Source organism: Rhinatrema bivittatum, chromosome 16 (assembly GCF_901001135.1).
Source record: "Rhinatrema bivittatum chromosome 16, aRhiBiv1.1, whole genome shotgun sequence".
Classification (NCBI taxonomy): Eukaryota; Metazoa; Chordata; class Amphibia; order Gymnophiona; family Rhinatrematidae; genus Rhinatrema; species Rhinatrema bivittatum.
Genome location: NC_042630.1, coordinates 25,831,081 through 25,853,951, shown reverse-complemented (window position 1 = coordinate 25,853,951; position 22,871 = coordinate 25,831,081). Strand labels below are relative to the sequence as shown.

Here is a 22,871-nt window from a genome sequence, read left to right as displayed (position 1 = left end):
ATTGGCTACTTTCGGAGCATCCTCTCCTAGCCAATAGTGAGGGTGTTTGGTAGGTAGTCTCTTTTTTGTGGTGCCTGCGGTGTGGTGGTTGCCATTGTTTGAGTCTCACTGGGTGTCTTTTCGACGGCGACATGAGGTGAGAGGGGTCAGGTGGAAGGGGGTGAGGGAGAACCGGGACAGGGTTGGCAAGAGGGAGCTCGCTGGGATGGCCGCTGAATGGATGAGTAATGCGGCAGGTCGGCTCGCGGAGGCTGGAGTAGGCCTCTCTCCTTCTGTGTGCTTGGGCCGGGTGCTGCCGTCCCCCGTTGCCGTACACATCCGCTAACCTCCTGACTTTTCTCCGCAGGGGCGAACGAGGACGTGGCCGCGGCGGACGCTTTGGCTCCAGGGGCGGCCTGGCTACTGGGTGAGTTGGGGAGGGGGGGATATTTTTGATGAGAGGCTCAGAGGAGTGGTGGATGGCCTGGGACGGAGAGAGCAGTGCCTGCGAGCGCTGCTTTTTCATTTTAGTAAGGCGATGGGTCGGATTGTACAACCAGTTCCACGAGACTTCTGTCTGACGGGTGAGAGAGCCAACGTCTTAAGTCCTTTTTTTTATTTTGGTCATATTCATTTCAAATGAAGAAAAGGACTTTGGCTTTCTCGCCCAGTATCAGATATAGACTTCTGGAAACTAGAATGTTACTGTCACGTGTGCCAAGCCTTCCCACCCTTTTTTTTTTTTACTGAGCTGCAATTTTAAAATAAAATGCAACTTCTAACATGTGCAGACGGCCTTATGCCCAGCTGATGCTGCTATTTAAACCCAGTGCAATATATTGCCGTCTCTTCACTCATTTGGTGAAGAGGACCTGTTTCAAAATAGGAAAAACAACCGCAGTCCCTGTAACAAAAATTTCATTTTAAAATGAGCTGTCAGGTGAATACTTTGCCAACAGCCAAATTCTCAGGTGACTTCCCACCCAAAACAAAACACACAGGACTAAATCCCTTGACACTCAACAACAACAACAACAACAAAATCACATGAGCAAAATAGACAAAACTGTGCCCCCATCCCCCCAATAAAAAGGTGGAAAGAGCAAAGCAGATTCAAGGACATCAAAAAGTTTGGGGCAAACCAATTCTTTGCCTTCCCCTTTCTCCCCCACTACTCCCTGTTGCTGGTTTTTTTGCCTTCACTGCCACACTGAGATTTTTCCATGAACCCACCACTCTTTCTGAGAAGACATTTCCTTATGTTATGCCTGAACCAACCCCATTTTCAGTCTTGTACTTGATCCTTTTTTCAGTACTTTTTTTTTTTTTCCACAGAAAAATGCCTCTTGTACATTCAGTGCCTTTGAGACATTTAGTGTTCCCTTTCTTTCCTCTGGAAGATACATATTTAGATCTTTGTCTCACTCATAACATGAATATTGAAGGTATTTCACCACTTTGTGATCTGAGTGAACCCAAAGATTTCTGAATGTGTGAAGTCTTTTCCAAAGCTTAGAAATGCTTTTGTCTTTTTTTATAAATTGGTTCATTGCTGCTGTTAGGGTCGGTGGCAAAATCCAATAAAGGGGAATTTTGGGGTTCCTGTTCATACCCCAGATCAGTCCAGAAAAGTGGGTTTATGCATCCCTACCAGCAAATGGAGGCAGAAATCAAAAACTTTGAGGCACTGTTACATAACTGAGAGTGCCACCTGCAGTCCCTCAGTATTTCTGTCTCCAGCAGATAGCAGAGGTGCAAACCTGCAGTCTGAAGTTTGTTTAAAAAAACAAAAACAGATTCCTGGAAGGCTCCCCGAGGTGTTAGATTCCTTCGTGAGCCATCCCTTGGTTTGAGCAGGACAATCGAAGGGTTGGTGATCTCTGAGCTAGCTCAGCCTTTATTGATTAGAGGAGGTGAAAGCCAGGGGTCCTGGTTCCTTCATCGCCTCCAGAGTCTGCTCTCTCTGCATCCAGAAGCAGGGAAGTAACCCTTTTCTTTGTGCTTTTCTTATTTGCTGTTTATTTCCTTTATTCGGTGCCTGCACCTTAAAAAAAAAAAACCAAAAAAAAAACCAAACCCGCTGTGAAGGGAGCTGCTCAGGTGCTGATTGGCTGAGCTGCCGGGAGGCAGGGCCAGGTGAGTGAAGGCAAAAACATCCCAACCGCCAGGCTGGGGGCTCATTTAGCATTGGGGATGTGCCGCCAACGGTGTTTGTTCAGTGGTAGAGGCTATTTTTAGGCAGAAGGGAGGTTGGATCGGAGGGCATTGACACTCTTATTCTTCTGTGGCCAACACACCTATTTCTCTTTGTTTCCATCGCAGCCTCTCATAGGTTGAGTGCTGCGGCTTATCGAGCTTCATTTGGGCAGGGTGATTCTGGTGGCTTTCGAGTGGCCACGCCAGCTGTGGTTTGTGGACCACCTTCTGTCAGTGGATGGTCCCGTTCGCTTCACCTATCTGTCAGGGCTGTTGTGGCAGGGACCTGTATTTTCAGACCAGGAGGATCAATTCTGTCTAGCAGCTTGGCCTTTGAGAGACAATGGCTTCGCTTGAAAGGTTATTTGGAGCCCGTGATTGTGACTTTGTTTCAGGCAAGGCGACCTTCCATGTCTTTGGCTTATGTCTAAAGTGTGGAGAGTCTTTGAATCCTGGTATTTGCAGAACAAGTAACAGGCAAAATATTTGCATCCTCCCGTTGGAAGATTTGTCCAGCATGGAATCTGAGCCTAGTTCTTTGGGTACTGTCAGGGTTAGGTCTTCTCTAAAGGACTTAACCCTGAAGGCTGTTCTCCTGTTGTCTATCTGTTCAGCTAGAAGGACTTTTGAACTGCATGTTTTGTCCTGTAGAGACCTGTCCTGTGATTTCGGAGAGAGGTTTCTTTATGTTCGGTTCCTTCTTTTTTTGCCTAAGGTGGTTTCCTCCTTCCATCTTAACCAGGTGATCAAGTTACCGGCCTTGCCATATTTGTCTGCGGATGCTCCTCTGGTGAGGAAGTTTCATTAGTTGGATGGGCGCAGAATTCTTTGTGATATCTTAAGGCGACAAATGTCTTTTGGAGATCTGATCATCTTTTTGTCCTGTGCAGTGGCACTAAGAAGGGAAATAAGATGTCCAAGGGCAGTATTGCATGATGGCTGAAAGAGATGATAGCTTCAGCTTACATCTGTAACGGCCGGTCTGTCCTAAGAGGGGCTGAGAGCGCATTCCACTAGGGCGCAAGCAACTTCGAGGACGGCGTCTCAACTGCTTTCTATGCAGGAGATTTGTTGTGCGGCAACGTGGTCTTCATTTCTCAGTTTTACCAAACATTACCACTTGGATGTGTGGGCACCGGAGGAGGTGTCTTTTGGGGAAAGTGTGTTGTGTGCAGGTCTTTTGAGTTCCCTTCCAGAATAGAGGGGCTTGGGTACGTCCCACTTATCTGGATTGATCCAGGGTAAGAACAGGAAAGGAAAAACTTTGTTCCTGAAGTACCACAGACCAGACCAGAGACCCGTCCCACTGGCCGAAAGACTTCCTCACTTCTGGATGTTGCTGAGCTGATATGGGATCTATTCAGAGTAATGAGAAGTGTACGTAGTTTCAGATGTGCATTCTGTCGGGTTAAGAGGGCTAGCTTGTTTTTCAGGGGGCTCTAATGTTTCAATATGTGTTCCCCCAGGCTTATTGGAGTTTAAGGTAGACATCTTGGCTTGGGTACAGGTCAATACTGAAGGACTGCTGGTGGCACTCTCGGGTTTGTAGCCCTGCCTCCATCTGCTGGTAGGGATGTATAAACCCTCTTGCCTGGACTGATCTGTGGTACTTGAAAATTAGCAGGTAAGAACCAATTTTCTTGTAGTTTGTCAGATAAAAAACTTGTGTGTGTTCTTGATTTTAATTTTCCTTATTACTAGGTTCAGGCCTTTTGTTCCACACATCCCATTTGACTTCTATGTGGTGAGTGCTGTGGCTAATTTATAATTTGGTGTGATCTTTTGGGGAAGGGTTTAAGTTAATACATCTAGGCAAGTTAAACTCCCCTTAGAGATGGGTTGCCACAGAGGGTAGAAAATGTAATCTTAATGAATTTGTTTTTGTTTTTTACCATATTTACTTTTTCTGAGTTTTAACATAGTTTTGCTATAATGAAATTTTACCTAGCTTCACAGTCCATGGTATGGGGTGCAAGTCTGGATGCTGACTAAAACATAGCATTGCATTTGTGACTTTCTTTCAGTGTGAGATGGCCTTCCCTCGTGTGAAGACTGCTCCAGACGAGACTACTTTTAGTGAAGCCTTGCTCAAGAGAAACCAGGATTTAGCACCAACTTCTACAGAGCAGGTTATTAATATAGAAACATATATAGAAACATAGAAATGACGGCAGAAGAAGACCAAACGGCCCATCCAGTCTGCCCAGCAAGCTTCACACATTTTTTTCTCATACTTATCTGTTTCTCTTAGCTCTTTGGTTCTATTTCCCTTCCACCCCCACCATTAATGTAGAGAGCAGTGATGGAGCTGCATCCAAGTGAAATATCTAGCTTGATTAGTTAGGGGTAGTAGGGGAAGTAACCGCCGCAATAAGCAAGCTACACCCATGCTTATTTGTTTTACCCAGACTATGTTATTCAGCCCTTATTGGCTGTTTTTCTTCTCCCCTGCTGTTGAAGCAGGGAGCTATGCTGGATATGCGTGAAGTATCAGTTTTTCTTCTCCCCTGCTGTTGAAGCAGGGAGCTATGCTGGATATGCGTGAAGTATCAGTTTTTCTTCTCCCCTGCCATTGAAGCAGAGCGCTATGCTGGATATGGGTTGAAAGTGAAGTATCAGGCTTATTTGGTTTGGGGTATGCAGTGTTAGAATACATTAGGGAAGTTCATATTTTTGCAAATGTTGGACAGATCGTATTCCTGTCACAGCACAGCTTCTCCCAGTTCATTTCACCCCTATCAAAAGCTCAGGTCTATTTATGTGATCCCTTCATTTGTAGGCATCCATCCTTTCCCTGGTGACTAAAATTAACAACGTGATTGACAATTTGATTGTGGCTCCAGGAACATTTGAAGTGGTAAGTGGTGTGTTTCTGGCATCTTTATCAAGTTAGGAATGTTAACTGTTAGGATCTTTGGAGGATGGGGGAAGCAGAAGTTACTTAGGAGAAATCCTTCCCAATTATCAAAATAAGAGAATTTTTCTTTAGAAGAAATTTCTATAGCTAAAAGCAGCTTTAGAGTAGATCTGTGTAAACAGGATTCTTTCTTGGCTTGCAGCCGGTATCTGTCACATGTTACAGTGGCAGCAGCCACAGGGCCTGTCACCTGCAATTTAGTGACTAATAACTTGTGCCCCTCTGAAACTACAGACCAAATAGTCATGTCTGCATCATATTTTAAGGAGTAATTTTGTTCCTGGCTTTGGCAGCAGGCTTAACTTTTTTTTTTTTTTTTTTTTTCCCTTTTCTGATCCAGCAAATTGAAGAAGTTCGTCAGGTGGGCTCCTATAAGAAGGGCACCATGACCACAGGACACAATGTTGCTGATCTGGTTGTGATCCTGAAGATCTTGCCGACATGTAGGTGCTCTTATCTTCTGAATGCTGTATATAGAGAGTGGGTGGTACAGTGGAAGCCTCCCTCACATGCTCTTTTGTCTTTCCAGTGGAAGCTGTGGCTGCATTGGGGAATAAAGTGGTGGAGACCTTAAGAACCCAGGAGCCATCAGAAGGTCAGCTTGCAACTGATGTGAACATCCTCACCAGAATGGAGAGGGTCTTGTCGTTGCCTTGTGCTATAGTGTTCTAACGGCGTCTGGCATTATGCTGGCTCTTATAGCAATCTGAGGGGGGCTTCATCTAATCCAGGAAGTCCCCTAGATGAGAGATTCCATAGCAACTATCTATGAAACAAGTCCCAAAAGTACTTTTTGGGTAGGATCTGATGTAAGCCATGTCTTCTGATCTGCAGGCTGAGTCTTGGCCCCTGCTCTGGTGTAGGTGTAATGTAACGCTTTTGGTGCTACTCAGTATCACTTTTATAATACTGTTCACTTTCTCTGAAACACAAACTCTGAGATGTTGCTAAGAAGTTTTAAGGTTATTGCAGTTCACTTGGCTCCTCCCATAATGGATAGTTTGTTTTTATTTTTATTGCAGTCTTGACCATGCTGACTAATGAGACTGGCTTTGAGATTAGCTCTGCTGATGCTACAGTTAAGATCCTCATCACCACTGTCCCTCCCAATCTCCGCAAACTTGATCCCGAGCTACACTGTGAGTAATCCTGTGCAGAGAAAATGAGATTGGGTGGTGGGGAGGAAGCTTTAGACAGTAAAGATTGTTCATGTGCTGTTTGTCATTAAGTGAAGGACTGCATCTTCAAATGTTAGTTTCCTGTACGTACCTGGATCAGTCCAGACTCCTGGGTTTATTCTTCCCTGCCAGCAGATGGAGACAGTTTCACTGACACTGCTTCCTAATCCCTGGTGCCACCTGCAGTTCCGCAGTATTTCTTTGTCTCCAGCAGATGGTGGCTGGTGCATAAACCTGCAGGTCTGGTTAATTTTTTTTTTTTTCTTTTTTTGGGTGTGAGACTTTCCTCCCAGGGGATGTTTGGATCCTTCCCTGTTTGGTTGAAGTGGATGAGCTGGAGGTCGGTTACCTTTTTGTATGTTTGCTTCGTTAGTCTGAGGGGGGGGTAAATCTGGTGGTCCAGATCCTTCCCCTTCATGAGGCTGCTCAGGTGGCTGTGGGCTCAGGGCAGCTGGTGTATTTTTTTTTTTTTTCTTTCATCTGCTTGCCTTTCTTTAAATTTCTGATTTCAGTGTCTCATTTCTTTTTGCCTTTTGCTGAACCCAAGCTGGACAGCTCCGTGTTCTCTGCAGAGGAGAGGCTGACTAGTTTTAAAGTTTAAAAAAAAAAGCTTTCTCACGGGCTGCGCTCTCCTTCCGGTCCCTGTTTATAGCAGATGTGCAGGCTCCGTTTTTTTTGCTCCCTTTCATATGTTTGTTCGGGGCTCGGCAGGGTGGCTTACCTGCCAGTTTCAGCATGGTTCACTGCTCTGTTTGCCGCACATGTGGTGCCGGATCAGCGTGGTACAGCCGCTTATGTGCAGCCTGCATTTTGTTGGGAGAAGGGTCCGTTGGAGGCTCTGGTGACCACGAGAGGCAGGAACTGTTCGGGCTCTCCCCTGAGGGTTTCTGTGGACCATGGGAAGCCTCCGATTTCCTCAGACTCAGGAACTGTGGCTATTTTGCTCCCCTGGCAGTGCGGTCTGTTCAGATGGATGATGGGGGAGTTTTGCCTCATCTTTCTCTGGTCTACCTGACCACGGTAGAGGGTCTTGGGATGGGGGGGGGGTGTGGATGAGGCAGTGTGCTTGCATGTGCCAGCATCTGCGGAGACTGCACCCTCACAGTTCTCTGGCTCCTCTAGCCTTTTCTGCTGATTTTTGTTTTCCTGCTGCATGAGGCATATTTAGCTCAGCAGATAGGTTTGGGTAGCCAGCCTCACCCTCTAGGGGGTCAGAGAGGGAGTTCCTGGCTTCTTTGGATCTGACAGAGGCCTACCTACATATCCCTAGTGGGTCCTGAGGTTCATGGTACTGTCAGCATTTCCAGTATCAGGCTGGCCACGGCACCCTGCACATTCACCAAGGTAATGGTGGTGGCAGCGGCGCAAGGGGGTCCTGGTGCACCTTGATTTAGGCAATTGACTTATCAGAGCAAAGTTAAATTGCTTGTCATGCAGCGGTGCAGAAGGTAAACGCCACCCTAGAATCTCTAGGCTGGGTGGTGAATTTGGCAAAGAGCCAGCTGGTCCTGTCTTGGACCCTAGACTACTTGGGGGCTCGGTTTGACACGCTGAAGGGCAAGGTGACCTCTCTGAGGAGAGAGCCTGCAAGTTACAGACACAAGGCCGGCATCTGTTGGCGTTGCAGGTTCTCAGTGTGATGGCCTCAACGCTGGAATTGGTGCCGTGGGCTTTTGTGCATAGCTCTCTGGCACAGTGCAGTCTGTTGTCTGAGGAGTTTCATATGCCCGTCTGGCTTGGTGGCTGCAGTCCAATCTGGTCCGTGGGGTCGCTCTGGAGACTCCGGATTGGGTAACTCTTACTACCGATGCCACTCGTTCTGGTTGGGGAGCAGTATGCCAGCGACCATTGGCCCAGAGCGTTTGATAGACCAAGAGGCTTCTTCCGCTGACCAATCGCTTAGAGACCAGAGCAGTGTAGTTGGCATTGCTTGTTTTTCTACCTTTGCCAGGACCCTCACCGAGCAGCCTTGAACCAGACAATGCGATGACCGTGGCATATAACGATTGGGAGGGAGGAACCAAGAGTCATGCAGTGGCCAAGGAGGCTCAGGAGTTGATTCTTTGGGCAGAACAGCACTTGATTCAGATAGCGTCTCGTATCACAGGGGTTGCAAACGTCCAAGCGGATTTTCTGACACAATGCTAGATCAGGGGAGTGGGAGTTGTCCGAGGCAACAATGCAACTTATCCAAGAGAGGTGGGTCTGTCCCCATGTGGATCTAATGGCGACTTGTCTCTATGCAAAGGCATCTCATTTTTTCAATCGAAGACTGGAGAACAGGGCCAAAGGGTGTCGACACTGATAATACCCTGGCCTCAGGGGCGGGGGGGGTTCTTTACACATTTACACATTTCCCCTTTGGCCTCTGATAGGCAAAGTGTTGGGTCGGATAGAGAAACATCCGGGTAATCCTGGAGTGACCTGGTCCTCCATGGTTCATGGATCTGGTCAACATGGCAGTGGATGGACTGTTAAGTTTGTCGTCTTCCTCTGCAGGGCCCCATATTTTCAGACCAGGCAGATCGCTTTTGTCTAGTGGCCTGGCTTTTGAGAGGCGGTGTTTGAGACGAAGAGAGTACCCAGAGGCCATCATTCGTTGTCGTATGTCCAGAGTGGAAGGTCTTTGGGGCAAGGTGTATAACTAGCTGGGTACAGGCCTTAGTCTTGGGTGTCTCGGGTTTTATCTTTCCATCAAGAAGGTTTGATCAAAGACCTAGCTTGTCTACAAGATAAGAGTTGAGGGTCACGCATTGTCCTCTCTTCCCGATATGGTTTTTTGTTTTTTTTTCCTTCAGGGGGGTTAAGAATTTGCGCCCTCTGGTTAGGAGAGTTTGTCCATCTTGGAATCTTAATCTCGTCATCCGAGGTTTGTGTGAGCCACCTTTTGAACCTCTCTGCAGAGTGACTCCTAAGGATTTGACCTTGAAAGTTGTTTTCCTGGTAGCCATTTGTTCTGTGTGGAGAATCTGAGTTGCAGGCTCTATCTTGCAGCGATCCATTCCTTCAGATCTCTGACTCAGGAGTGTCTTTGCGGATGCTTCCCTCGTTTCTACTCAGGGTGGTAATAGCTTTTCATGTTAATCAAATGGTGGATCTTCTGGCTTTTTTGGAATTGGATGCTTCTGCGCCTCATGCGCGGAAGCTTAGGCTGTTGGATGTCCGTAGGACTTTGCTGAGGTATCTCAAGGTAACTAATGATTTTAGGAGATTTGATCTGTTCATTTTATGGAGTGGTTCAAAGAAAAGTACCCAGACTTCCAAAGCTACCATTGCGAGGTGTCTTAAGGAGGCTGTTGGGTCTGCATACATTCTCAAAGGTCATCGGGTGCCTGAAGGTTTAAGGGCCCACTCTACACGTTCTCAGGCAGCCTCGTGGGCAGAGACCCAATTGGTTTCACCACAGGAAATCTATAGGGTGGAGAACTGGAAGTCACTGCATACTTTTGCAAGGCACTACCATATAGATGTAGGGGATCCGGTGTCTTGGTCTTTTGGCGAGAATGTCTTGCGAGTGGGTCTCTTCGGGTCCCACCTTAAGTAGGGAGGTTTGGTACATCCCATGACTCTGGACAGATCCGGGTATATTCAGGGAAAGGAAAATTGGTTCTTATCTGCTAATTTTCGTTCCTGTAGTCCCACGGATTAATCCAGAACCCACCCAATCTATGGAGGTGGAGAGTCATCCACTCAGCTGTAATCTTCTTTTTTTTTTTTTTTTGTACTAACTTAGTTATGGAATACAGACTCACTGGAAGAATTTTTTTTCCAAGGTTTTTAAAAGTTTTACAATTTCTGCAAGTGTTTTGTGCTTGGGTACAGATCAATATTGAGGAATTGCAAGTGGCACCAGGGATTATGAAGCGGTGTCAGTGCAACTTTTCTCTGACTCCATCTGCTGGCAGGGATGTAACAAACCCAGGAGTCTGGACTGCTCCGTGGTACTACAGGAATGAAAATTTAGTAGGTATGAACCAATTTTCCCATGGGGCTGTGTTTGTGAGGGTTGCAAATGTTGCTGATAACTCTGGTAGAATTGAGCCCTGTTGGTACTCTTTCTTCTTTCAGTGGACATTAAAGTTCTGCAGAGTGCTCTGGCTGCCATCAGACATGCACGCTGGTTTGAGGAGAATGCGTCCCAGTCTACGTAAGTATTAGTGAGGATACTGTTCTTCTGATCGGCTTCTGGGCCACCAGACATTACTGTCTTCCTTTAGTTCTTGTACAGTGAAACTGGTAATTGCAGTAAATCTCAGTGGGTTTTTTTTATATAGCCTATGGACCCAAAAGATGGGATTATTAATCCACAGAAATTATTTGTGCTTAGAAAACACTGATGGATACAATTGCAGAGCAACTGCTTCAGCCACTCATGCTGAGAAACTAGGAAGAGTGAAACACATTAACTGATGCTCTGGGGTTACGTTGGTGCAATAAAAACTCAATATGCTGCTGTGTTCCCTTATTTCCTCTCCACAGAGTGAAAGTGTTAATCCGCTTGTTGAAGGATTTAAGCAGCAGATTTCCTGGCTTTGAGCCTCTCACACCTTGGATTTTGGACCTTTTGGTATGTGAATGAGAGGGCTTTCTGTGTTTCAGGGATGTTTTTGATTCTGAACTTGACAGTAATTTCTCTTCTTTGTCTAAGGGACATTATGCGGTGATGAACAATCCATCCAGGCAGCCCCTTGCTCTCAATGTCGCTTACAGGTAAATTGTAGCCACAGGCTCACTAGAACAAAATGTGCATGTGTACATGGTGAAGCGTGCTGGTGGAACACTGGAAACTCCTGATGTTCCTGTTCATACCCCAGATCGGTCCAGATAGGTGGGTTTTGCATCCCTATCAGCAGATGGAGGCAGAGAAGAAAACCTTTTTCAGGCACTGCTACGTAACTGAGAGTGCCACCTGTTCTGGCTCAGCCCTCAGCTTCCAGTAGGAGCGAAAGCCAGGGGTCCTAGTTCCCTCACTCCCTCTGAGGCCTTCTCTCACACTTCCGTCAGCCAGAAACAGGAAAGTATGTCTCTATTTTTTCTGGGGACTGCTTAGTTGCTGGAGGGTTATTTTTTGTTTTTTGTTTGTTTTTTTTAAAAGAAACAATTGAAGAAAGGTGCTTGGCAGGGCTGTGCAGCCAGCTGTTTTTCGGCGGGGAGACCGTTGCTGAGGGTGAGAGGGGACACACAATTTGCCTTCAGCACCCGTGCTTGGGGCAGGATCTGCAGCAGCGTTTGGACTCTGGGATTATTTTTGCTGTGGACCGTGGCACAAGCATGGTGCCTTCTGGGGAGTGTGGTAAACAGTCAGGCCTGCGGGGTGAGGAAATCGTGCCCCGATGGTGCTCCTTTTGGGTGCTGCCTGTGCCTCCAAAAAAGCAGGAACCTCCACGGAGGCTTCAGGCAGCGCTTGTCGCACAAGGTCTGCAGGCCCATTTCTGGAGACCTGGGGTGGGGGAGCGGAGGAGACAGCGGCCGTGTTGTCTCTTCATGGCAGAAAGCATGCTGTTACTGGGGAGTTTTAGGGACTCCTGTCTCCTGCTCTCTTTAGTGGATATTGGTGCTCTAGGAGATAGAAAGGGACAGGCGAGCCAGAGGACACGGTGGAAAAGAGATCCAGTGGTCTGAAGAATTTTCCCTGGATTTTGTTTGCTGCTCCATAAGACCTACCTGACAAAAAGGAGGCAGCGAGTAAGCAGATCAGAAGTCCCATCATTCGCCTAAGAAGCCTAGGACAGGTGAGCAGCCCAGATATGGAGGGATTCTTTGGCTCCTGGGTCTGGGACATTCGGGGGAAGATGGAAAGACCTCTGAGGATGCAAAGGGTCAAGATTTTCAGGTGGACCTGCGAGATATCCAGGGGTGGATCCTGGGAGTGCTCTGGCAGGTAGTGATCCTGATTTGGGGGAGGTTCCAGTTGCAGAAGGAGATTACCCGAGGAATCTCCTTCCGCAAGGAGGAACTTCGGCCCCTCCTTTCCCATGTTTTGGAGGAACTGGGATCACGGTCTCGCAGGAGGATTCAAACAATGAAGCGGTACACTCTGTTAGCAGCATGTGTGAACCACCAAAGGCTTTTCCTTTGAAAAAGTTGATGGACCAGGAGTAGGCATCTCCTGAGGCAGGACTATGGCTTAAATTGTATCTGCTGCCGGAAGAGACCCTGGAATTTTGGAAAGTGCCAAAGATGGATATGGCAGTGTCTGCTGTCATCCAGGTGTCCAGGCTCGGAAGCTGTCTGTGCTAGTCTGAGGCAGAGGTCTTGTTTGTGCTGTATCCAGAAGACGCAGGAGCAGAGGTCAGGGACTCTTCTGCTCCCAACCAGTCATCTCAGTTGGAGGGCGTGAGTGGCCTATATGGCAGATGCCTTGTACAATATGGTCTGAACGTCAGCCAGGAATACAGTGTCAGCGGTTGTGGCTCAGACACTCCTATGGCTGCGCAATTGGGCGGCGAATGTGTGGTCGAAAGCTCAGCTGTGTAATCTCCCGTTTTAAAGGGAAGCCATTTGGAGAAGATCTGGAACAGTTGAAGCATTTGGGGGAGTAGACAGGGAACAAGTTACCAGAGGACAAGAAGCCCGTCGAGCTTTCCGCCATGCTTGTGCTTTTGAGAGCTGAGGAAGTTTCGTTCCAATAGGAATTCTTCTGCCTCGACGCAGAAACAAGGCGCTGGAAGGCAGCGGGCGTTTTGGGCTTCTCGAAGGCCTTCCAGAGATCCAGCCAGGGTGGCCGTAGGAAGTAAAATCTCCCAGTGAAGGGGGGCTGGTCCACTCTTCCCTGGAATCAGTCTGAGGGAGGTTAACCCTTTTTTTACCAGGAGTGGACCAAGATCCTGTCTGATCGATGGGTCTTGGAGGTGATATGACGTTACGCCTTAGAATTTTCGTGTCACTGTGGCTGCAGCAATTGGAGGCCATTGTTCCAGTTCACCCAGGGGAGCAGGAACTAGGAAGATATTCAGTTCACGTCATAGTTCCCAAGAAGAAGGGCATCTTTCGGCCCATCCTCAAACTGCAAATGGGCAGTGCAGCACTGCAGGTACCATGTTTCTGTATGGAGATGCTATGGCTGGTGACAGTGGTGCGAAAGGGGAGAGTTTCTTGCCTTCATTGGATCTAATGGAGGCATACCTGCATATCCCTTAAGACCAGACCATCAGATTTCTACGATTCACGGTGCTCAGAGAGCATTTTCAGTTTCAAGCCTTACTCTTTGTGTTAGCGACAGCACCAAAGAATTTCACAAAGGTGGTGTGGTGGCAGCCCTCAGAAAGGAAGGGATTCTGGTACATCCGTACCTGGACGATTTGGCTCACACTTTTTTTTTCTGCCTCCATCTGTTGGTAGGGATGCAAAACCTACTTGTCTGGACTGATCTGTGGTATTCCAGGAACGAAAACTAGCAGATAACTCATTTTATCTTTACCAGCTTAATGGGGAAATGGAATTATTGACTATGCAAAGGCCTGTGCCTGCAAATGGTCATGCTTGATCTAAGTTGATAGAGATTTAGGGAAAGTGGCTTCTTGCCGTATAGCTGCTAGAATTGCTGTTCTATGTCCAATATATTGTAGCACCTTCATTCACATCACATGATCATGAACAACTCAGTGTTATGGTGGAACTGTGGGTAGGGTTCTTTCTTTAATCCTTCAAATCTGCCTCCACCCCCTCCAGGCGTTGTCTGCAGATCCTTGCAGCTGGACTCTTCCTGCCAGGATCTGTTGGTATCACAGACCCTTGTGAGAGCGGAAACTTCCGAGTTCACACAGTCATGACTCTAGAGCAACAGGTAAGCAGGACTTCTTCGTCCACCAGAGCTGTTAACTGTAGGTATCACAAATGCTTTGTTTCAGGGTAATATTGTAGTCAATTGCAGAAAAAGACACGTTGGCCTATCTGCTCTGTCCATGCCTCTGTGGCTCTGTGTGCTGGAGATAGGGCCTGCTGCTGTTTTATCTCTGGATGCCCAGAAGGATTTAGTTCCTGAATGTGTGTTCTTGTATTTTTCAGGATATGGTTTGCTACACTGCTCAGACACTCGTCAGAATCCTCTCCCATGGCGGCTTCAGAAAGATCCTTGGGCAGGAAGGAGATGCGAGTTGTAAGTAACTTGCTTAGCTGCCTTTCACTGACCTTTTAGCTTTTTCCATAGCAGAATGAAGCTGACGTGGTGTCTGCTTACACTGTTTGTGCTTCTTAGATCTAGCTTCAGAAATGTCCACTTGGGATGGAGTAATAGTAACACCATCAGAAAAAGCCTATGAGAAGCCTCCAGAGAAGAAAGAGGGTGAGGAAGAGGAGGAGAATGTAGAGGAAGCAGGTGGAGAGGAGGAGGAGAACATGGAGACCCAAGAATAAATCAGGTAACTTAAGCATTTGCTATAAACTGAGATCTTAATCTCTTGCGCTCTTCCCCTGCCCCAAGCTACTGTAGATCTATTGCTTGTAGTGTTTTGTTGTTTTTTCCCCCGCCCCCTTACAATTTCCTCTGTTAGGAGAAACAATTTCTATGATGCACTTTTTAATGTTTTCTGTCCCATTTTCAGCTTAATGTGTACTTTGCTGCCCATACTGTCTGTGCTACTTACATATAACCTCAGCACTGTGTCCTGCTTCTGCCTTTTGCAGGTGAACCTTTTTAATTGCTGGCTGAAAGCTCCATCTTGTCTCTTCACAGGTGACTGTGCCTCCTTTTTTCCTCAGATGTCTCAGGCATACCCAGATGTCCTAATAGGTCTTGGACCAAAACCCAAGTCCCACATGAAGTTTGTTTTTATTTTGAGTTGTTGTGATCTGTGTTAATGTTTTGTAGCTTTTATAGAGAACAAAATAAATGTTTTTCCCTTTTATGGCTTTTGTGATCTGCAGCTTTTATCTAATGTCCCTGAATTCTAAAGCACCTGAGACTTGGAGAGAGAAGGTATTGAAACATAGCTTTAAAATCTGTGAAACTTTGGCCTGGCCTGCTCTACTTCTTTAGTAGTGAATGTGGGGCCTCCTGTATGAGCTTCAGTACTGCCTACAGTATCCACACACATTCTGTGGCTGTTACAAATGTTTCCGCATGCTTCCTTCTGTAGGAAGGATCTACTGAAATCCCTGCCTGTACCTGATCCCATATATTGTATGAAGTTTACATACTGATTTTTTTTTATCTTGGAATTTCTCATAGTCCTGGGCTATCTCTGTAAACCTGGCGGCTTTCCTTGTAGTGATTCTCCTCTGGGAATTGGAAATAATAGTGCATGTATGCCAGGTTAGGGAGGCCACAGCTATAAACATGGATAATCTCCATCTGAAGAATCCTGTAAGGAAGTTAGTGGTTCCTCCACAGTTAGTGTGTAGAGAGAGTAATGTTTTAAGGCTTGTGCTGTCATGGCCGCTTGTGCCATTCATATGCTGGAGGAGCAGTGCTTGGAGGCTACTACAGAGGGACAGTACTTTAAAATGAACAGCATTTAATGGTTTTGTGCTACATAAAATTCTTAATCTGAAAGGAAGGCAGGATATTACATTTAACAAGATGAAATTTTGCCTGTATGAATTGGTTATCTATTACTTTGGAGCAGGACTGTAATCAAGACTGTACCAGCAGTGAGATGGTAAATCCTTTTTACATTTAAATACTGCTAAAAAGATGTAGTCTGCATCATAAGTGCTATAAATTGACTTATGGTCTTACATTTGTACCCCCTGGAGAAGACAAATACCGTACAGGAAAATAATTTTTTAGTGGAAAGGAAGTTCCGGAAGAGAAGCTCATGATATAGGGCTTTAAGGGATCAGTATTGGAAACGGTCTTCCTGGGAAAACAAAACCACAATAGATGTTGAGAGCCTGGTCTTGGTCACAGTGAAGAGAAGGTGGAGCCTGGCCTTGCCATGATGTCTCCTTAATTATAAAGGCGTGACACAGAAGATAAATATCAAGCTGGGGTTAAGCCAATGCAAGAGGAATTCATTTACATAAGACTGCTATACTGGGTCAGACAAAGGTCCATCAAGTCCAGTATCCTATTTCCAACAGAGGCCAATCCCGATCACAAGTACTTGGCAGGGTAGATGGGCCTTGCACTCCTTATCCCATCTTTTGAGCTGTTTAATACCGTAAAAGTTTTTTCAGTCCATGGCAAAAACTAGCCATTTTATGCTAATTCAGCAACAGTGAGGAAGCAGTTAATTTTAGATGGGCTTTTGCCTATTAATTGAAATAACTCACTTTCTTATAAGAATGTGTGGGGGAAAATCAATCCTGTCCAGTTTCTCTTCTCAGCAGTGCTGGTAGGAGGTTTGTGATGACCGTTGCATTGCCAAATGCTGCTGAAGAGAAGAGTATTTCAAGACCTCCCCTTAAGAGCAGTACCGAATGTTTAGCCTGATCCACCTTAAGGCACAGCCCAGAAGGAAATGCTGGTCCCAGGTTGTTCCCCTGAGTGGGGGCAAGAGAGCAGGCCCTGGGGATAAGGTAGCTCCCAAAACAAGACTATCCGTTGTAACTTATTGATTTGACAGCTTGAAGTAAGCAGACCTTCCTGTTCTTACTCCAGATCACTCCAGACTCCTGGGTTTTGTCTCCTTGCCAGCAGATAGATAAGTTTCACGGACACTGTCATAACTTAAGGTGCCACATGCAGTCCCCGTCTCCAACAAATGGTAGTGGTTGTAAAACCTGCACTCTGGAGTATAGAGAAAAAAATGTTTTCAGTTCCTCCAAGGGGATTGTTAGATCCTGATGGGGCCTTCTCCCCTGGTTTGAGGTGATGAGCAGAGGTCCTGGATTCCATGGGGGTGTACATCTGGTGCTCCAGTTCCCTTATCCTCCCCGAGGCAGCATTGATTTGCACTGGCAGCTCTGCACATGAACATCCTGGCTAAGCAAGGAAACATTTCCTTTGTTTTTGTTAAACTGTTGCCACTAGCACTGTTATATATAAAAAAAAAAAAAGCTCAATGAAATCGCGGCACCTGGGCTCTGGTCTGGATGATAGCAGGGTGCAGAGCTGTTCACTAACTTTCATCTCAGCCAGGTATTTCTTTAATCTTCTCTTGGAAAAGAAAAAAACTCCATTGACAGATTCTATCACTTCCCAAGGAAACTTGCTGCAATGCTTGACTTTTGTTAGAAAGCTCTTAATGTCTGATCTAAATCTTTACTGTTGTAATGTGATTTCATCATAGTCTCCACTGAGGAATGAAGAAGGGGAGCAACTGCTCATGCTCCTGATTGCAACCTTCCATGCCTTGATGTTTTTGGGTCCTCCTCAGTCTGTTTCTAGGCCAAATAATCCTAGTTTCCTAGCGTGGACTCGGGACCAATGGGTATTGTGCTCTTCTGATAGCGGATGGGAGGAGTCAGATTTCAAAGCTGACGTCAGCCTACATATACCTGTGCAGCATGCTTTAGTTCTTTGGTATTTGTCTCCATAGCAGATGCGGACACTATGCCAAACGAGAGTAGTGTAATATTTACAAGAGAGAAAATGTACCTTTAAGAAGAGAGCCCCGCTTCTCCTGCGGTGAAACCTAACTGTCCCTCCCTGAGGTGATTCGATATCCCTCAGAGGTGAGCCTTAGTCTGCTGGCCGATTCCCGGCATGGACGTAGCCCCCAGGGTGGCTGAAAGGCAGCGGGTGCAGATTTGAGTACGGTGGTGAAGGTATTTCCTTCTCCCCCCACAGCTGGAGACCGTCTGGCACGCGACCGGTAAGCGCAGAGACCAGGTAAAGTAGAAACCTTTATTTCTAAGTCTCTGGTCTCCAAGGCTAGAACAGCCGTACCGTCCTTCCTCAGAGGTTTAAATCTGGTTGGGCAGGCCCTGATTCGGTGTGAGGGTCCACACACTCGGAGACCCTCCTCCACCTTGCCTTCGGGTCGTCGGTGCCATTTTCCACCTCCGACTGGCGGTACGCGCAGGGCAGGCGGGAGGCCCAAGCGCCTAACTTAAGTGCTTAACTACAGTTTGAGCACACAGCAGCGCGCGCATCTAGGTTGTGCACACAGCAATGCGCGCACAAACTCCATTGCCCGCACGCACAACTTGTGCGGACTTCGTGCGCATAACTTATGCGCATCCGCCCACAACTAACTGAACAAATAATGGCACCGCCATCCAAAAAAGCCAAGGGACCTTTCCTTTGCCCAGCCTGCCACTTAACAGCCACACAGCCTAGATTGGAATCCCTCCTGTGCCAACAGTGTGAACAGAACCAGGGATAACCAAATCAAGACCCTCTATAGCCAGGAGAGGGATCCAGAACCACGGAAGATGGCATCCCAGACTTAAGTATCTCCAACTTGCCACCCCAGCAGGAAAATCCCTCCGGGGCTGCCACTACAACTCCTCCTGGGATCAACATGGATCCAGGAACCTTCTGGGTGGAATTTTTCAAAGGGCTGCAAACCTTTGTCCAGGCACAACCAGCCCCCGCTGTCCACCAGACTCAAACCCAGCCGGAAGCACAAGTCCTTCCCAGCACCTCCCGGGCTTCTCGAAACATGCCTCTCCTAACAAAGAGTCTCTCTGGGTATCCAGATACCTCAGAGGATGAAACAGACTCCCTGGAAGAAGGAGAAATTCTCCCAGGGATGGTTCCATATCTGACCATGCTCAGATTCTTCCACAAGGACAAATTACCAACTCTAGTGACCCAGACTATGAAGATACTGGGTCTCCCAGGCACGGAGTCCACAGCGGAACCAAAGAAGAATCCCATGCTGGTATACCTCCGTAAGATCTCATGCTATTTCCCTATGTTGGAGCCCATTAAGGAACTGATTGACCTGGAATGGAATGCTACAGAAGCCACTTTCAAAGGGGGGAGGGCTCTAGAAGCCCTATACCTGCTGGAACCCATGGCTAAGGAACTTCTACGTTTCCCCAAAGTGGATGCTATGATCTGTGTTGTCTCAAAACGCACTGCGATACTAGTGGAGGGAGGAGCGGCACTGAAGGATGCCCAGGATAGAAGGCTGGGAGCCATCCTTAAGCAGACCTTTGTATCATCAATGACGCTACAAATTGCTTCCTGCTGCGCATTAGTGGCACGTTCTTGTTTGATCCTCGCCAGAGGCGCAATCACGCCTGGAGAAGCGATGAAGCCTGCGGTCTCCTTCCTCACCGATGCTACCGTAGACCTCGTGCGCACCTCATCCAGCGGTGTCGCTGCCGCAGTGGCGGCAAGAAGACAATTAAGGCTCTGGAATTGGTCGGCTGACGCGACTTCCAAAGCAGACCTCACAAAAATGCCCTTTAAAGGATCCCTCCTGTTCAGGAGTGAACTGGAGAAATTAGCCAACAAATGGGGTGAATCTCCAGTACTCTGATTACCTGAGGACAGGAACAAAAACATATCAGAGCTCCTCTCCCAGAAGAACCAAGGGTAGAGGATCGCAGCGCTTTTAAGCCTTACAAGAATACACAGTACCAAGCATCTTGTCCTTCAGGAAGGTCTCAGTCTTTTCGGAACAGGCACATTAAGAGAGGCGCAAGCTCAGGGGCAGGCCCCAGCCATACCCCACAATATGAAGATGCAGACCCATCCACATGAAGACATAGGGGGCAGACTTACCCTCTTCTACCAAAGATGGGTCGAACTTCGTACAAGTGGGTCCTAACCATCATTAGAGAGGGGGACTCACTGGAATTCCAAAGCATTCCTTCAGACAAATTTTATGAAATCGCCATGCTGCTCCCACTCCAAGAGATTGGCAGTGGAAACCACGCTAGCAAGACTACTCAGTCTGAGGGCAATAGCCCCAGTGCCCACGCTTCAACAAAATACTGGTCCCTATTCATCTATTTTATCGTTCACAAGAAAGAAGGAACATTCTGGCCTATCCTGGACCTCAAGGCCGTCAACATTACCTGAAGGTTCCACACTTACGCATGGAAACCCTATGATCCGTTATAATGGCGGTACAACTGGGAGAATTCTTAACCTACCTGGACCTATCAGAGGCCTACCTTCGCATCTCGGTCCATCAGAACCACTAGCACTTCCTGCAATTTGCGATTCTGGGCCATCATTGTTAATTCCAAGGGCTACCCTTCGGACTAGCTACTGCCCCCAGAACCTTCATCAAAATCATGGTGGTAGTGGCGGCAGCACTGAGGAAAGGAGTCCTGGTGCATTCTTACTTGGACGATTGGCTGATCAGGGCAAAGTCTCCAGAGGAGAGTCGCCATGCAACCACCAGAGTCAAGAATCTATTACAAGAATTCGGGTGGGTCGTGAACACAACCAAGAGTTGTCTACAGCCCTCCCAGTCACTAGAATACCTGGGAGTCCAGTTCGATACCAAACAGAGCAAGGTCTACCTTATCTCCCCCCCCCCCCCCCCCCCCCCCAATCAAACCTTGGTCTGCCCCAAGGTATGGGACTACCTTCAAGTCTTCTGCCTCATGACATCAACTCTGGATGTTGTTCCGTGGGCGAGGGCACATATGCGGCTGCTACAACATTCCCTACTATCACAATGGAATTCAGTGTCCCAGAACTATTCAATTTGCCTTCAGCTACCGACAGGTTCGGGAGCAGCTTCAGTGGTGGCTACAGGAAGAACACCTAAGCAGTGGCGTAAACCTATCCGCTCCAAAATGGATCTTGCTGACTAAGGACGCAAGCCTGTGAGGATGGGGAGCCCACTGTCAGGAACTGATGGCCCATGGACAATGGAACCAGGAAGAGGCGGGATGGAACATAAACTGCCTGGAAGCACAAGCAGCCAGACTAGCCTGCCTACAATTCAGCCACAGACTCCGAGGTGAGTCAGTCAGTCATGTCGGACAACGCAATGACCGTTGCTTACATCGACAGGGAGGAACCAAGAGCCAACAGGTGTCTCCTAGAAATAGACCCCCTCATGGAGTGGGCAGAAATAAATCTACAAGAGAATTCAGCCTCCCACAGCGTGGGAAAAGACATCTCTGCGGACTATCTCAGCAGAGAAAGCCTAGACCTGGGGGAGCAGGTCGCTGGTGGACACAGCCTTCCAGCTGACTGTAAATCGATGGGGTCTCCCAGCATGGACCTACTAGCCGCAGATGAGAACCACAATCTCAGGGACTCGACGCTGTCATCCAGAACTGGCCAGAGGAAAGCCTACTGTACACCTTCCCACCCTGGCCACTACTGGGCAGAGTCATCCACAAGATAGAACACCACAGGGGACTAGTCCTACTAGTCGCCCTGGATTGGCCAAGAAGACCATGGTACACGGACATGTGAAGACTATTGGCGGGGAATCCTCTGTCTACCGTCATGCAGGTACCGATCTCCCACGAAGACCTGGCTCTATTCTCTCTTACGGTGTGGCTCTTGAGAGGACTAGCCTAAAGAAGCTCGGCTACTCAAAAGCCATGATTGACACCCTGCTTCGCGCATGCAAGTTCTCCACATCTGTCTTACATACGGACCTGGAGAGTATTTGAAGCTTGGTGTGAAGACCTTGGTCTCCTTCCGAGGAAAGTCTAGAATTCCTACAGGATGGCATGCAGAAGGGGTACTCCCTCAAGGTCCAAGTCTCAGCACTGTCCTGTTTCAGGTCCAAAGTGGACGGCATCAGACTCATCCTGATGTGTCCCGCTTCCTGAAAGGAGTTAAACTCTGACCACCTCTAAAGTGGCCAGTGCTTCTATGGAACCTTAACCTAGTACTAGACTTCCTAGCAGGGGAATCCTTCAGACCAACAAGTGTCCTGTCTCTATGTTCCTTGACCTTAACGACAGTGTTCTTGATAGCAATATGCTCAGCCCGGCGCATCTCCGACCTTCAAGCATTATCCTGCCGGGAACAGTTCCTTAAGTTCACCCCGGGCACCATACAGCTATGTACGGTACCATCCTTCTGAAAGTGGTTTCCCAGTTCTATATGAACCAGACTATATCCTTACCATCACTAGATGAGCACAGGGATTCGGAAGACTTGTGCCTCCTCCGCCACCTGAATGTCGGCAGAATCATAGGCAGATACCTGACTAGATCGGAATCCTTGCACAAAACTGACCACCTGTTTGTTCTTCACAGCAGGAAGAAGCAAGGGGGAAGTGCCATCGTGGGCCACCATAGCCTGCTGGATCAAAGAAGTAATTAATGCTTCCTACATAGAAGCAGGAAAACCATTACCTCTACAGGTCAAGGCACATTCTACAAGGGCCCAGGCAATCTCCTGGGCTGAAACCAAGCTGCTGTCGCTAGCTGAAATCTGTCAAGTGGTGACATGGTCCTCCCTACACACCACCTTCAAGTTTTACCGCCTGGATGTTCAGGCCAGGGAGGATACAGCCTTCGCAAGGGTAGCACTAAGTGGACCACAGGCAGCCTCCCACTCAGTAGGGGAGTAGCTTTTGTATATCCCATTGGTCCTGAGTCTATTTGGCTACACACTAGGAAATGGAGAAGTTACTTACCTGATAATTTTTGTTTTCCTTAGTGTAGACAGATGGACTCAGCATCCTGCCCACAGCAGCTCCAGAAATCGAAAACCTCTCTCAAATCTCTAGACCGAGCAAGTACGGGTAAGCCATGGCTTACCTCTAATTCAAGACACCTGCAGTTACCCAGGTGCTGGCATTTGTTTGAGTGGACTGGAGACCGCCAGTGCAAAG

The 22,871-nt window shown here is 47.6% G+C and overlaps 1 protein-coding gene across 1 annotated transcript; it reads left to right on the top strand.

The window, feature by feature from the left end:
- Window positions 1-2: 2 nt before the first annotated feature.
- ILF2 (interleukin enhancer binding factor 2) lies at window positions 3-15,116 on the top strand. Its single transcript, XM_029580979.1, has 15 exons — window positions 3-136; window positions 347-406; window positions 3,877-3,919; window positions 4,200-4,304; window positions 4,955-5,032; window positions 5,433-5,535; window positions 5,622-5,687; window positions 6,115-6,231; window positions 10,339-10,417; window positions 10,750-10,837; window positions 10,919-10,980; window positions 13,942-14,056; window positions 14,278-14,368; window positions 14,468-14,630; window positions 14,945-15,116. Exons 1-14 carry the CDS (start codon window positions 132-134, stop codon window positions 14,623-14,625), a joined length of 1,170 nt encoding a protein of 389 aa, XP_029436839.1. The 5' UTR covers window positions 3-131; the 3' UTR covers window positions 14,626-14,630; window positions 14,945-15,116.
- Window positions 15,117-22,871: the final 7,755 nt, after the last annotated feature.